The sequence below is a fragment of the Gorilla gorilla genome, chromosome 11, assembly GCF_029281585.2.
Source record: "Gorilla gorilla gorilla isolate KB3781 chromosome 11, NHGRI_mGorGor1-v2.1_pri, whole genome shotgun sequence".
Classification (NCBI taxonomy): domain Eukaryota; kingdom Metazoa; phylum Chordata; class Mammalia; order Primates; family Hominidae; genus Gorilla; species Gorilla gorilla.
Window position 1 is genome coordinate 144007933 of NC_073235.2, and position 15648 is coordinate 144023580.

At 45.2% G+C, this 15648-nt stretch overlaps 2 protein-coding genes across 12 annotated transcripts in view; both read left to right on the plus strand.

Annotated features, from left to right (window-relative positions):
• Nucleotides 1-10945, plus strand: part of SEPTIN2 (septin 2) — a 38284-nt gene extending 27339 nt beyond the window's left edge. For all 7 annotated transcript variants that reach the window (XM_004033470.4, XM_004033469.4, XM_055380007.2 and 4 more), the window contains 5 exons: nucleotides 369-514; nucleotides 2777-2860; nucleotides 4742-4799; nucleotides 7002-7132; nucleotides 8891-10945. In XM_004033470.4, coding sequence (XP_004033518.2) covers nucleotides 369-514; nucleotides 2777-2860; nucleotides 4742-4799; nucleotides 7002-7103 — 390 coding nt within the window. In that variant the 3' untranslated portion in view covers nucleotides 7104-7132; nucleotides 8891-10945. The remainder of the gene's footprint in view (nucleotides 1-368; nucleotides 515-2776; nucleotides 2861-4741; nucleotides 4800-7001; nucleotides 7133-8890) is intronic.
• A 1966-nt stretch (nucleotides 10946-12911) lies between these two features.
• FARP2 (FERM, ARH/RhoGEF and pleckstrin domain protein 2) overlaps nucleotides 12912-15648 on the plus strand; it is a 139931-nt gene continuing 137194 nt past the window's right edge. Inside the window, exon 1 of one of the 5 annotated variants that reach the window (XM_004033463.4) lies at nucleotides 12912-13051. The gene's annotated coding sequence lies outside the window, so the exon portion shown is untranslated. The remainder of the gene's footprint in view (nucleotides 13052-15648) is intronic. The other 4 variants (XM_063695435.1, XM_055380008.2, XR_008677573.2 and 1 more) reach the window with 4 other exon arrangements.

The following is a 15648-nucleotide window of genomic DNA, read 5'->3' on the forward strand; positions in this document are numbered from 1 at the left end:
CGGGAGGCTAAGGCAGGAGAATCACTTGGACCCAGGAGGCAGAGGTTGCAGTGAGCCGAGATCGCGCCTCTGCACTCTAGCCTGGCGACAGAGCAAGACTCTGTCTCAAAAAAAAAAAAAAAAAAAAAATTGATAAAGCTATCACCTAAAGCTTAGAAATTTTATTGTAGGTTTAATTTGTTTTCGTACAATTTGTCCCATGTAGAAAGTATCTGACACTTTTCAAGAAAATGTTACATACCCCCAGCTTTCCAATTAAATTTTGTAGTCAATAGCAATGTGTTAAGTCTGTGCTGATGTTCTCGTGTTGCCAGTGAACTCTGGGGTTCCCTGTGTGTAGCCTGTCTACTCTGTGTGTCTCTTTCTAGGCTAGCATCCCATTCTCTGTGGTTGGATCCAATCAGTTGATTGAAGCCAAAGGAAAGAAGGTCAGAGGCCGCCTCTACCCCTGGGGTGTTGTGGAGGTGGAGAACCCAGAGCACAATGACTTTCTGAAGCTGAGAACCATGCTCATGTAAGACATTTGGTGTGTTCCTTCTGGCAGAATTTGGCGTGAATAATATGGATTTCAGACGGGGTGTACACTTGGCCCCCAAGATAGTTGCAGCCAGCAGCTTCATTGCCACCCTCAGTGTTTCTCACATTGCAGAAGTGGTGTGGGGCTGTTGCAGATTGGTGCTGAGAACCCTCACCCAGGGGCCGTCTGTGGCACTACTAAACTAGCTCTTCTGCCTGTGGCCTGTAGCCTGCAGTACCTTTCCTTCTTGCTAAGATCTTACATCTTTGATGTTAAAAGGAGACTAGAACCTAAACTGGGGTCTGAGAGGTCCACAGTGCTGGTAAGGAAACAGGCTGTATAGGCCCCTGGTCCACTGCTCCAGGCTGAGCCACGCCTGGTGCCCTGCTCACCAGTCTGAGACTCATTGTATGGCCCTGGTTAGCTTTTTGTGTTTTTCATTTATTATTAATAACAATTACAGACCTGACTACAAAAATAGTCTTCTTTTCCTTTAAAAATGAATTTCATGGCTGGGCGTGCTGGCTCACACCTGTAATGCCAGCACTTTGGGAGGCTGAGGCAGGCAGATCACGAGGTCAGGAGTTCAAGACCAGCCTGACCAACATGGTGAAACCCCATCTGTACTTAAAGTGCAAAAAATAAATTAGCCAAGCGTGGTGGTACGCATCTGTAATCCCAGCTACTCAGGAGGCTGAGGCAGGAGAATCACTGTTGAACCAGGAGGCAGAGGTTGCAGTGAGCCAAGATTGCACCACTGCACTCCAGCCTGGGCAACAGAGCGAGACTCTGTCTCAAAATAATAAATAAATAAATAAATAAATAAATAAATATATAAATAAATTTCACATATTGTAACATGCATACATTGCTTTACTCTTGAAAAAAGAGGCTGAGGCCGGGTGCGGTGGCTCATGCCTGTACTCCTGGCACTTTGGGAGGCCCAGGCGGGCGGATCACTTGAGGTCAGGAGTTTGAAACCAGCCTGGCCGACATGGTGAAACCAGCCTGGCCAGCATGGTGAAACCCTGTCTCTACTAAAAATACAAAAAAATTAGCCGGGTGTGGTGGTGGGTGCCGGTAGTCCCAGCTACTTGGGAGGCTGAGGCAGGAGAATCGCCTAAACCTGGAGGTGGAGGTTGCAGTGAGCCGGGATTGCGCCACTGCGCTCCAGCCTGGGCAACAAGAGCAAGACTTCATCTCAAAAAAAAAAAAAAAAAAAAAAAAAGAACAGGCGGAGAGTATTGCTTAAACTATACCTCTTTAATCAGAGGACTTCAAAGAATGACTGATGTGGATAAATCAGTGTTTTGATTAGCTGAAAGTTGCTACATATTTGCCGCATGTCTCACTTAGTTTAGCAATTTGTAGTGAGTTAAAATCAGTAAGCACGTTACCATCCAAGCTGTGTCAAACACAATTTAATGGTTGTGTAAGAAGTTAAGCACACTCAGCCCCTCCAGGGCTGCATCCTTGTGGCTATCCTGATCCCCATTATTGAGGGGGGTGTAGAGGCTGAAGACAGGGTTTGGGGACTTTACTTTAGTGTCAGTTGTGTGTTTCTCACAATGAGGTAGAGTGAGCCACTCCTTGGCTATCTCAATCCATTTCCCTGGATCCTGAATCAATAGGAATGTGTTACAATGTTTGCTCATTCTTGCCTGCTTTTAAGTATTTTGAATAAGCTAGGCAATTAAAAAAAATTTTTTAAGAGTGTTTCATAAGATGAATGGAAGGTTAAGTTGCTGACTAATATTCTTGGATCCAGAATATTAGTCCTTCACTTTATGGTCTTGTACATAGCTTAAGCTAACCAACTCTTTTTTCTCATATGAGAGTAATATATAAATTTTGAGTTATAGGAGGCATGAATATTTTCATTACATTTCCGTAAGTCCTTTTAGAAGAGTGTCTTCTATTTCAGACATTGTTGACCTGAAAATCTCTTAAAATCTGTCTGCCATCCTGTGGTAGTGATGGCCTCACACAGGGGTGGCAGTGCCTCTAGCAGAAATCCCCCTGAGAGACTCAGTTGAGACCTGTGTTTGTATATCATTTATTGGGGAAGAAAGGGAGAGCTACACCTCACTAGACATTTCCACGGCCATACTCATTATCCTGAAATCCCAGCAGCTTTATGTACAATTCACCAAGTAATTTTAATTACTGCTATTTCTTCTATGTACTTGATGGGTGGTTTTTTTTCTCGTGAGAATGTCGTGCATGATGCCACCTTGGTGCATTCCTCTTCTCTTTCAGCACCCACATGCAGGATCTCCAGGAGGTGACCCAGGACCTTCATTATGAAAACTTCCGTTCTGAGAGACTCAAGAGAGGCGGCAGGTCATCACACTGTGCCCCTTTCTCTGTATTGTGTCACCCTGAGCCACAGTGTTCCTCCTCCTCTACGTGTTCAGCTCAGCCTTCTTGACCATTAAACAACATGGTTTGGTTTCCTACTCAAAAGTTATTATAAGAGTTGTTAATTTAATCAAATTATGCTCTTTTAGCCTTTTTAAGAAAAAGTACATTTAATGATATGCACATAAAAACTTTAGGCCAGGCACGGTGGCTCATGCCTGTAATCCCAGCACCTTGGGAGACCAAGGCAAGGTAGATTGCTTGAGCGCAGGAGTTTTGAGACCATGAGATTACATGGTGAAGTCCCATCTCTACAAAAATTAAAAAAAAAAAAATTAATTTAGCCGGGCATGGTGGCACACACCTATAATCCCAGCTACTCGGGAGGCTGAGTTGGGAGGAGCAGTTGAGTCTGGGAGGTGCAGTGAGCCATAATTGCCCCACTGCACTTTATCCTGGGCAATAAAACAAGACCCTGTCTCAAAAAACAAACAAAAACTTTAGATGGAAAGGCCAGAGGCTTGTGTCGAGTTCTCCTTCAAAAGCATCACTCTGTACATGAGGACAAACTTGTTGCCATGAGGAAACTGCAGCACCTGAGTTAAGGGTGAGGCCAGGATGAGTGGCTTCCAAGCAGCCAGTGGCCGTTGAAGCCGCAGCTTCGATCCTCGCAAAGTCCTGCAGCCATCCTCACTCACCTTTTCTTTTTAACCATTCTAATATGTTTTTATGTAAGTTTTCTGGGAGGCCAAGGCAAGTGGATCACTTGAGCCCAGGAGTTTGAGACCGGCCCTGGCAACATAGGGAGACCTCGCCTCTATAAATTTTTTTTTTAAATTAGCCAGATGTGGTGGTGCATGCCTGTGGTCCCAGCTACTAGGGGGAGGATTGCTTGAGCCCAGTAGGTCCAGGCTGCAGTGAGCTATGGTCGCACCACCACGCTTCAGACTGGGCAACAGAGTGAGACCCTGTCTCAACAACAAAAGTTTCCTGTGTTGTAATTCATTAAAATTCTCACATTCTAATAATTTGATGGATTTCTAGATACATATGTTGTACACATTGAAGTCTAATTATGAGTTTGGAAACGAGACATTAAGAAAGATTTTAGAGGCAGCAGGAAAATTCCACCCTCTGGAAGCTGAGCAGGCGCTGGCCCTGAGATGGAGATTAGTGTGCTTTGCAGAGCACAGTTCTCAGGTGTGCTTGGGGAGCTTACCCTTTGCCCCTCGTTCACTCACGCAGATCCTGCTCCTTAAATGTGGTGACTACATTCGTATTAATAAAGAATAACATCTCAAAGCAAATTCTTCAGATAATACCTATTTTTGAGTGGGTAACAGCAAGTGTTGTCGCTCAAGCTTAGAGTAAGAAAAGTCTCTTGAATGTTCCATTTCATGTTGTTTGAACTTTTTAAAATCATTCTGTTCCCTTTTTATTCATTATATCTTTAATTAGAAAAATGATAGGCTGGGTATGGTGGCTCATGCCTGTATTCCCAGCACTTTGGGAGGCCAAGGTGGGCGGATCACTTGAGGTTCAATACCAGCCTGGCCAACGTGGCAAAACCCCATCTCTACTAAACACAAAAAAAATTAGCTGGGCGTGGTAGCATGTGCCTGTAATCCCAGTTACCCAGGAGGCTAAGGTGGGAGAATTGCTTGAACCTAGGAGGTGGAGGTTGCAGTGAGCCAAGATCATGCCACTACACTCCAGCCCGTGCGACAGAGCGAGACACCATCTCAATATAAAAAGAAAAATGATAAATACATGTCATTTTAAATTTTAAAGTAGAATTTTTTGGGGGGGTAGCAAATAACTATTTGTTGCAGTGTTATGATTCTGATTTCTTTCGATTCTTAGGAAAGTGGAGAATGAGGACATGAATAAAGACCAGATCTTGCTGGAAAAAGAAGCTGAGGTAAGTAGGAAAGTACTATTGGTTGGTTGGTTGGTTGGTTGTTTTGTTTGTTTTGAGACAGAGTTTTGCACCATTGCCCAGGCTGGAGTGCAGTGGTGTGATCTCGGCTCACTGCAACCTCTGCCTCCTGGGTTCAAGTGATTCTCCTGCCTCAGCCTCCCGAGTAGCTGGGACTACAGGTGCCCGCCACCATGCCTGGCTAGTTGTTTTTGTATTTTTAGTAGAGACGGGGTTTCATCATGTTGGCCAGGCTGGTCTCAAACTCCTGACCTCAGGTGATCTGCCCACCTTGGCCTCCCAAAGTGCTGGGATTACAGGTGTGAGCCACCGTGCCCAGCCAAAAAGTACTATTCTTGTGACTGAAGCTGTTTTGTTTACATCCATAGATATCATTGGTAATTAACTTAAAGTTTATGGTTTTTTTTTTAATTTGTCGAGGAGGATACATATAACTACTTTATTACTATATATACACATCTATATATAACAATAAACATGGATATTTACATAGCATACATGATGCTTCATATATTTAGCTGAAAGACTTTGGAGACAATTTAGTAATGTCACTGATATTTGTAAGTAGATCATAAATATGGAAATTGCTCTGTTGTAAAGGTGGCATTCAGATCTGCTGGAGTTTTGGAAGGCAAACACATTATTCAGTAAACAATAGGATCATAATGGGCTAGCCTTTTGGAAACAAAAAGAAAATACTTCTTTGGTCAAATTAATTCAATATTGATCAAATATTTAAATGTTAAAAATAACCACAAAGTCACCTGAAGAAAATTTAGTTAAATGTTTTATAATACTTTCCTGGAGGCATTTCTGAACACATACAAATCATAATGATAAGGATAAAGATGAACTAACATTTACTATTTTTGGCCAGGCACTGTGGGTTACACTTATAATCCCAGCACTTTAGGAGGCCAAGGTGGGAGAATCACTTCATGCCAGGAGTTTAAGACCAGCTAGGGCAACAGAGTGAGACCCTCCCCCCCCCTTCTCTAGAAAAAAATTAAAAAATAATTAGCCATGCATGTCGGCATGCACCTGTAGTCCCAGCTACTCGGGAGGCTGAGGCAGAAGGATCCCCTGAGCCCAGGAGTTCAGGGATGCAGTGAGCTATGATTGTGCCACTGCAGTCTAGCCTAGGTGAAAGAGCAAGATCCCATCCCTTTAAAAAATATATATATATATGTATATGTATATGTGTGTATATATATTATTTTTATTGTGAGGCCTTCATTGCCCTCCAGAAAAGCTGATTCATTCCCATTCCCCTTTACTTTGCATTTCTCACTGTCATCAGTCTCTTTCCCTCCTTTGAGGTTAGAAAACTTCTCATATTGGCCGGGCGTGGTGGCTCACGCTTGTAATCCCAGCACTTTGGGAGGCGGAGGCGGGCGGATCACGAGGTCAGGAGTTTGAGACCAGCCTGACCAACATGGTGAAACCCCGTCTCTACTGAAAATACAAAAATTAGCCGGGCGTGGTGGTGTGTGCCTGTAATCCCAGCTACTCAGGAGGCTGAGGCAGGAGAATCGCTTGAACCCAGGAGGCGGAGGTAGCAGTGAGCCGAGATTGCGCCACTGCACTCCAGCCTAGGAGACAGAGTGAGACTCTGTCTTAAGAAAATTTATCATATTGTCTTATCTTTCTTTGGTTATTGTTTCTGTTTGGCTTGCATATTCATATCATTTACTTGATTTTCTCTTTAGCTGTTGGTTTTCTTATTGATTGGTAAAAAGTCTTTTTTTTTTTTTTTTTTTTTGAGACGGAGTCTCACTAGGTCGCCCAGGCTGGAGTGCAGTGGCGCGATCTCGGCTCACTGCAAGCTCCGCCTCCCGGGTTCACGCCATTCTCCTGCCTCAGCCTCCCGAGTAGCTGGGACTACAGGTGCCCGCCACCAGGCCCGGTTAATTTTTTATATTTTTAGTAGAGACTGGGTTTCACCATGTTAGCCAGGATGGTCTCGATCTCCTGACCTCGTGATCCGCCCGCCTCGGCCTCCCAAAGTGCTGGGATTACAGGCGTGAGCCACCGCGCCCAGCCGGTAAAAAGTCTTTATGTAATAACTCTTGTCATATTTTGGGAAAGTGTAGAAGTTGAAATTTTAGGAATCACAGAACACCCAGAAATAATGTTCAAAGACAGCACACCTTGAAAACCTATAATGTGTGTGTGTGTTCACAGCTCCGCCGCATGCAAGAGATGATTGCAAGGATGCAGGCGCAGATGCAGATGCAGATGCAGGGCGGGGATGGCGATGGCGGGGCTCTCGGGCACCACATGTAAGGTGATGTGCACATATCAAGAAGTCAGAGGTAGGCCCTGTTGTCCCTTAGCCTGGAAGACAGGCAGTTACTAACATTATTGTGTCAGCTTAAATATGACAGGTTCCTCCTTAAGCCTCATTAATATTTTGCATTTTGAAGTAACTCCATCACTAATCTTAAACAAGAAGAGATTGCTCCTGAAAAACAGAAGCCACTACTTTGCCACCTACTTTCTAGTAAAGATTTTTCATATTTTTTTCTCTTCTTTTTTTTTTTAAATAATTTCAACTTTTATTTTATTGGGTTACATTTGCAGGTTATTTTCTAAGCTTGCAAATACCAACATTAGAAGGAAATTATGTATTAAAGCACTTTTATTAGTTGTATTATTGGAAATTTGTTAATTGTTAAAACATCTCTTTAAAGGGAATAAAAATGTGATATTAAAACAGCTTGTACAGATTAAAGATGGCACAAGGAAGAAGAATTATGCGAGGTAGATAAGGGTTCCCTGGATGGTGACTGCTGACCTCCTGTTCCTCAGATAGCTTTGTCCCGACTGATGGTCATTAGTGAATAGATCTGTCTGGCATGGTGTATGCTGGTCTGCCTGCTTGAAAAGAATCTGCAGACTCCAGAGACTCAGGACCAGGAAAAGGCAGATGCCCACTCCCCGTATCTTATGTATCTTATGGACAGGCAGGCTCTCTGAACTGTCCAGGTGGCCACTCCCATCACTTGCCAGAGGAAAAGCATGAAAGGTAAAGTTAGGTAATGACCTAAGAGTCCAAAGAAGAGGGTAGGTCACATGGAGCTGGGGTAAAGGCAAACAAACCTCATACAAGAGATCTGATTAGAGCTTGAAAGAGAGTTTGAGTTGGCCAAGATCTGAGGATGAAACGCTGGGAATTTGGTAGAAGGTCTCTACTACAATTCAGGGACCTCATTCTGGAAGCATGAGTGTGTTCATGAAAACAGGGAGGGGACTTGAGCCTTCACCGACATATGGCAGGGTGGGTTAGGCAGAAGGCAGGGAGTCTTGAGGCCTCCACAGCATGTGGACAGGTGGCTGAGGAAGGACCCAGAGTGACTTGCTGGAGCCTTAGTCACCAAACCCTCTTGCAGCTTAGTGGGAAAGGTGTTCATTGTAAAATACGGTATTTACACAAAATGCACAAAAATACGTATGTACAGTTTAATAAGTTACTGTAAAGAAAACATCCATGTCACCCCCAACTGAGTCCAAGTTGGTTGCTTTAGTTTCATCATCACAGTGACACCTTAGAATAGTCCTGAGGGTATGTGCTCAGTTCACACTTTACTGATGAGGAAATTGTTGCCGCTCCGAGAGTTTAAAAGTATTTGCTGATGGTGCCATGACTTTTAAACGATGGCCTGCTGACTCTAGAGGCTGGTCCTGCATAACCAGTTAATGGCATGTGACTGGGGAAGTGAGGGTACAGTGGAAAGAGACAGGGATGCCTCAGCGATGCAGCTCATTTGAAGCAGGAAGCAGTGGCAGGTGTTTGCTTATTTTCTCTGAGCTTCATTTTCAACCTTTATGGAATGAAAATTTTACTTTTAGATAGATAAAATTTTATTTCTGTATACTTTTCAGTTTTGCAGCATTTCCAGTTTCCAGGAGCCTCATGAATGGCGTTTTGGTTTAGTTAACTTTGTGGTCATGTAAGCCCTGCCTTTTGCTCAGTTTATGACCTTTGTTGAGAAAAGTAGAACTGTTAATAATTAACGCAGCAGAAATTGCCTCACTCCCACTGAAGTGTGTTTTGTTTTCTTTTTTTCTAGAAAACACTTTCCTGGATAAAAAAGAAAACATTCCAGATGCATGATCCAGCTGTGTGTTTTCAGTCCTTGGGAGGGTGCCATCCACATTTTAACAGTACCTGTGCCTGAGAATTTAATTTTTAAAAGACTTTTGATGTGTTTTTTGTATGAAGTACTTTTAACATACGTATTTCATTGCTGTGTTATACTCTGTATTTTGTGAGGTGAATGTTTTCCTTTTCTTTCTCCCTAACCACTAATGTTAGAATTGATTTCCAAGAATCGGCATGTATACTTAATACTGAATTTCTTTGATTTAACTGACTTAACAACTGACTAACCATTGATGAGCACTCCTGATTTTTATCTAGAACATTCAGATTTGCCATACTGTTCCTTAGTGGTAGAGGTGTGTGCCTAGTGATGTAGAAAGATACACTGACTTGGTGCAAGGCCATCTGCTTACCACATCACACCACTTGGAGACTTTGCTTCCTTGCTTTTATGTTTGTACACAACACCTAAAACCAGTTTTGCTGCTATAATTCTATACTGTTGATTCGTCTGCGATTTTATCTGTTAACCAAATAAAACATAATAGAATTTCCTAATGAGATATATCTTTATACTTAAACAGCTTTTTTAGAGGTGAGTTTTAAAGAAGTCTCTTAATTCTGATGCTAGGTTGTTTTTAAAACCACTATGCAAAGAACTCACCACAAGCCACTTTTTGTAGTGTTCTCCACTAATACTGGTTATCCTGTGCTACAGAGAAAATCAAAGCAGTCATAAGCTCCAGTTTTCGTATTGCAAATAAGACTCTTACCTACAAAATGAGATTCAGTGAACTATTTTTACTCAACCAAATTAAAAATTTTTTTAAGGAAAATTAGCAGTTGGTCTATTCAGAATCAAACCTTTTTATATTTTATACTGCACTTTAGTGTATTTTCTGTAACTGTAGGTATAGAAGATCTGCCTCCCCTGTGGAAATTGGGGTCTGTTGGTGGGCTTGCCCCTGAAGCCTGGCTTGGGTTGAAAAGTGTTCCCGCCCTAAGGCCTTGGTGCCCTGAACCTCTGATGCCTACCGGGTTCTCCTGATTTGAGTTTCCTTTAAATACTCCCTTTTTGAGTAATTTTCTGATGGGAGGAAAGTAGCAGTAATCATCTTTTTGTGTGCAGGCTGTCTCATTTATTTTTAGCCATTGTCGTTTCATTCATTTTGTGTAATATAAACCGTGTGTCATGTCAAAGTGAAAGACATTTCAAATCTGTAGCATAGGCTAGTGGGCAGGTCCGCACAGTCAAAGCCACACCTGGTCTGTTTTCTGTGCACTGTAGCCTTAGTGTCACCTTTCCTCTTGTGTCTCCCTATGGTACACTCCAGCGGTTGCCTTTTTTATCATTTCTACTGAAGTTGGGAAATTCAACCCCAGAAATTGACAGATGAAAGGAGACAATGGTTGTGTAGGGAGATGGAGAAAATGCTTAATCTGAGGATGAGACAGGGTTTTTTCGTTTTTGTGGGGGCTATAAAAAGCATAAAATAAGGCAGTTAAATAATAATAGTTAATGAAGGTGTGCTACAGAAAATAATCTGGTGTTCTTGCTAACTTTGCCTTCACTGTTGCTTAATTGTGAACAGCCGAAAGCTATATGTTATGGCTTATTGTGTGAAGGTAACTAAGAAGAAGTGTTCCATGACTTCAGAGTGCATCCATGCGGAGTCCATTATTTGAGTTTGATATTTAATAACTTTGCTGGAAAATCTGTAAAAAAGAAAAACAAGTTTGCTAGTGACTAAGCCCCGCATATGTGAGTGAAAGTACTTCAGGCACACTGCCTCCTGGTAACAGCTATGCAGGGAGGGAGGACCCACACTGCTACACTTCTGATCCCCTTTGGTTTTACTACCCAAATCTAAATAGATACTTTTGATAATAGATAACTGCTCTTTTACTAAGAGATAGTCTCTACCTATAGAAATGTATTTTGAAAACACTTATTTTACACAGCAATTTTGTATCCATTTAAACTAACCTTTTATCAATAAAGCACTATTGTTTAGATATTAAATGAGTATTTCTCTTGGTTATTTGCAAGGGAAAGTTGTGAGGTTTTCTGGGAAAATTCAAAGTCTTGACAACATCTTTGTATAAAATCAAGAAAAATTACTTGCATCAGTAGCATCAGTACTGGACAACTTTGTACGTATTGGAGATCCAGCCCAAAAGAAAGCACAAAAGATTGGAAGGGAATTATTTACAGGTGATCAGAACATCTACTTAGAAAGTACAAGACATCTGGTGAAAATTAACACTAAGAAGTCAGTGATATCTATTTTCTAATTAGAAAATGTAGTGAGAAAAGAAAGATCGCATTGATAATAGCAACTACTGAATTACTGGAAATGTAAGTGAATGATTGAAATATATCTAGGAAGAAATTTCTAACCTATAAATTTTCAAGAATAGGCTAAGGCGGCTCTGCCACTTGAGTAAAGGAAACTGGAAACCTGAATTGATCTGGGTGGCTGGACACCTACACTCCAAGGCCTCTAGCCTTCTTCCTGCCCACTGGACTCATCATCCCAGGACCACCTGGGCCCCTTTTACCTTGCTATCAGTGTTTTCTGAGCTTCCTTATAGACAGACCCCTGGATACTGAAACTCTTGCTCTCTCTAGTTCCTCAGCTGACAGCTGCCACGCCTGCTGCCTTCCCTCCAGACTGCCAGCCTCAGGTCACCAGCACACACCCTGCAGCCTACCAGGGGTCAGTACCACCCTCTGGCCAGGCTCTCACCTGCACTATCCCCACCCGGCCCTGCCCGTCTGCAGGCAGGGATCCTCTGTTCTGGGGTGTCTGCACCACTCTGGGCCTGGTGGTGTCATTGGGGGTTGGTTAAAGGAAAAGCCCCAGAGGTGGGTGGCACATGAGGGGAGCATCCTGCACAGCTGAGCCCAGTCTTGGTGTGCCTGGGTCTCAGACCCCATAGTTGTCTCAGGAGAAATGGAGGTTCCCCTGAGCCAGCATTTCTCCTGTCTGGGCTTCTGGGAAACGAAGGGTCAGGTTTCACTCTGGAATCCACAGCACCATAGGAGGAGTCTCTTAAGTGCCCGGGTGTTTCCTGAAGTTAATTATTCCCTCAACAGCCACATGGTGACAGTGGGTGACAGGGCCGGGCTAGGAGAGCACGATGGGTAGGGTCTTGAAGAACACATAGGAGTTCAATGAACCTCTCAAGAGAAGGGAAGTACGCCACAGCAAGTCAGTCTTCCATTCTCGGGTGGGGGTCCCTAGGCCAGAGGAAGGCCGTCCTGGCCGCCACCACGGAGCAGCCTGTCTCAGCCTTAGCACACCCTCGCGCGATCCTTCGATGATCCCCTTCGGTCCCTGTAGTCCCACGAGGGATGCAATGCGTAGGAGTAAGGAGGAGGCTGGCAGCCAGGGACTGAGCCAAAGGGTGCAAGGACAGCCGGCAAGGCCCAGGCCAAGACCTATCCCCGCCCAGCGAGCCTAGGCCTCGCCCAGCACCTATCCGCGCCCAGCGAGCCTAGGCCTCGCCCAGGACCTAGCCCCGCCCAGCGAGCCGACTCCCCGCCCAGGACCTAGCCCCGCCCAGCGAGCCGACTCCCCGCCCAGGACCTAGCCCCGCCCAGCGAGCCGACTCCCCGCCCAGGACCTAGCCCCGCCCAGCGAGCCGACTCCCCGCCCAAGATCTAGCCCCGCCCAGCGAGCCGACTCCCCGCCCAGGACCTAGCCCCGCCCAGCGAGCCGACTCCCCGCCCAAGATCTAGCCCCGCCCAGCGAGCCTAGGCTTCGCCTAGGACATTGCCTCGCTCAGCAAGCCGACGCCCCGCCCAATGAGCTGAGCGCTACACAGATTTATATCCTACGCCGCTGCCTGCCTGGTCCCGCCCCTTCTCCGTCCGTTCACCAATCAGAACTCGATCTTGAGCTTTCAGGCCGCGGGATGGGAAGGCTCCGCCCTGGCGCCCCGCAGGCCAATCGACTGCGCGTCCGCGGCGCGGGGGCGGGGGCGGGGCGGGGCGCGCGGCGCGGGGGCTGCCGGCGGGCAGTTGGGAGCAGGCGACGCCGACGCGAGTCTGGCGGCTGCTGCTTGCGACTGCGGAGGCCGGGCGAGGCCGGTGAGGACGCGGCGGGCGAGCGAGAGGCCGAGGGTGAGGACGTGAAGCGGCCTGGGCGCGTGGGGCAGGGGTGGGCCTCTCCGGGTGGGCGCCGAGGCCCGAGGCGAGAGGCCCAGGCGGGGCGGGCGCTGAGGCCGCGGTCCACCAGAGATGGTCCCGCCCGGCCTCTGAAGGCCTTCGTGAGGCGGCTGGAGCTCCTAGGCGGGTCCGGGTTAGAGGAGCGTCCGTCTGCAGGGAGCCTGCCGCGTGGGGGCAGGCGGGGCGGTGGGCCGGGGAGTGGCCCGCGTGGACTCCCGGGTTAAGGGGTGCCGCGTGGAGGAGGCCGGTGGGGCTGTAGACCGGGGAGTGTCCCGCGTGGACTCGCGGGTTGAGTTGTGCCCCGTGGAGGCCGGCAGGGCCGTGGGCCGGGGAGTGTCCCACCCCGGAAGGACACCCCAGAGTGGGCCATAGGGACCCGCACGGTGTGGGCCTGGAGGTGCCTGGTGGAGGCATTTTGAGCCGTTTGCCTTTTTAGCATTTCTTTAAATTGTATCTTAAAGGTGGGAATCAAGTGTTAGGTGTTAATATTTTTACTCCACTAAGGGCTAGAAATACTCCTAAGCCAGTGGGTAGCCTACCATGGGAAACCCATGAAAACTGGGGACCAGAATATGGCCCAGTACATTACACACCCGGATTACAGGCACCTTTTCCGTTTACGCTATGGCAGCAACCCCTGGCCTATCATGTGCCATTAATGGATGTGAAAAACAGAAATTAGAACAAGGCATCATTGAAGGAAAGATTGTCAATACATAGTGTTAAAAAAGGATGGGCAAATTTAAAACCCAAGGCCAAATCTTTAAAGGGTGGTTTTTCTCTCTGGGTTTTTGTTTGTTTGTTTTTGTTTTGTTTCCGTGGGGTATTTTTGTCTGGGCCACTGTGTAAATGTTTGATAACCCTGAGCTGGCAGTGGGTTAGCGTGTTGGTCTTGTGTAGACTGCCTTATAACAGGCGACACAGATTTTCTCAGTACCAGAGAGAGTGACATTTGAGGTAGGGAAGCATGGAGTAACCTTTACTTGTAGGCCAAATATAATTTAAATTTTCTACATCTGCTTGTTGAAAGTTTTGTTTTGTTTTGTTTTTTGAGGTCCTTAAAGGTTTAGGAAGCACTTCATGCTCGTTATTTATTCAGTTTTCCAAAACTCTTCAGCGACATGACCAAGTTGCACAGCCCCGTTTTAAAGTAGAGGAAAGGGAGGTTGAGAGAGGTGGAATGACCAGTTTAGGGTCACACCTAGGGTACTTGCAAATACCATCTGTACTTCTCATGTGTCCTATCCTTGTTGCAGATTCTCATTAGATGGTTCACTGTTAACAAACTAAATGCTGATGATGCAGTTTCCTGGACTGCAGACGTTTGCTGGCTTATTTACCTATAGGACTATCAGTCGTTAGTAAATTTCCAGGTCCTTCTATACTAATTCCTTTCCCAAAGAGGAAGTTGATATAAGGTGTATTCATTTCTCTCTGCCTCAGGTTCCTTATTCAAAAAATGAGTTTAAAATTTACTTGGCCAGGCACAGTGGCTGTAATCCCAGCACTTTGGGAGGCCGAGGCAGGCAGATTGCATGAGCTCAGGGGTTCCAGACCAGCCTGGTCAACAGGGCGAAACCCCATCTCTACTAAAAATACAAAAATTAGTTGGGCTGGTGGCGCACGCCTGTAATCATAGCTACTTGAGAGGCTGAGGCACGAGAATCACTTGAACCCAGGAGGTGGAGGTTGCATTGAGCCAAGATTGTGCCACTGCACTTCATCCTGGGCGACGGAGCGAGACTCTGTCTCAAAAAAATAAAAAATAAATAAAAAAAGCTGTGTTAACAAGATGCCTGGCACAAGGTAAGTGCTTAATAAATGTTAGCCATTATTATTATCAGGTGGACAAATAATCCGATTAGAAAGTAGAACAAGCTAACCCTGGATATTTACAAAAAACAGTTGAGAAAAAATTAGGCAATAATTAAGCAAATTTATCCTGTTTGGAGGGAATGGTATGAACTGGATTGCCAAAGCAAAAATCAATGCATGGGCAATTCCATGTGAGCTCATTTAAATCCATTTGGCCCAAAGAATTCAGTTGCTTCCTTCCTTTCCAAACACCCCTGCTTCTAGTCACATCAATACCTCTTCTATATTCGGACAGTAACAGATTTTTCTTACTGCTGCTTACCCTTTCAGTTTTGTTCTTATTTTTCCTTCACCCACTTTCATATCAGCTTGCCAGCTTCCCCTTTACTCAGTGCGTCATGAGCTTCATAAACACAGCATAGTGCTAGATATACAGGCAAAACCCCATTGTAGTGTTGGATGCTGAGCTGAGGTAATTCCGGTCATGTTCTCTGAGATCAGAATATAGAGTCCTTTGACCATAGCGTATTTGTCAATGCCACAGGGAGTTGAAAAGTTGAGGATCCTACAAAGCAATATGATAAAGCCCAGTCTTTGGTGATTTTCTGGGGAGCGTTTAGTTGACAGTGATTCTATAAATTGGTCTAATCTTTTTGGAAAGTAGCAGTATGTGGCAAAGATTTTGATTTTGGAATCACACTTTTCAAAACAATCTGATAAACTTTGTTGTGTCAGTA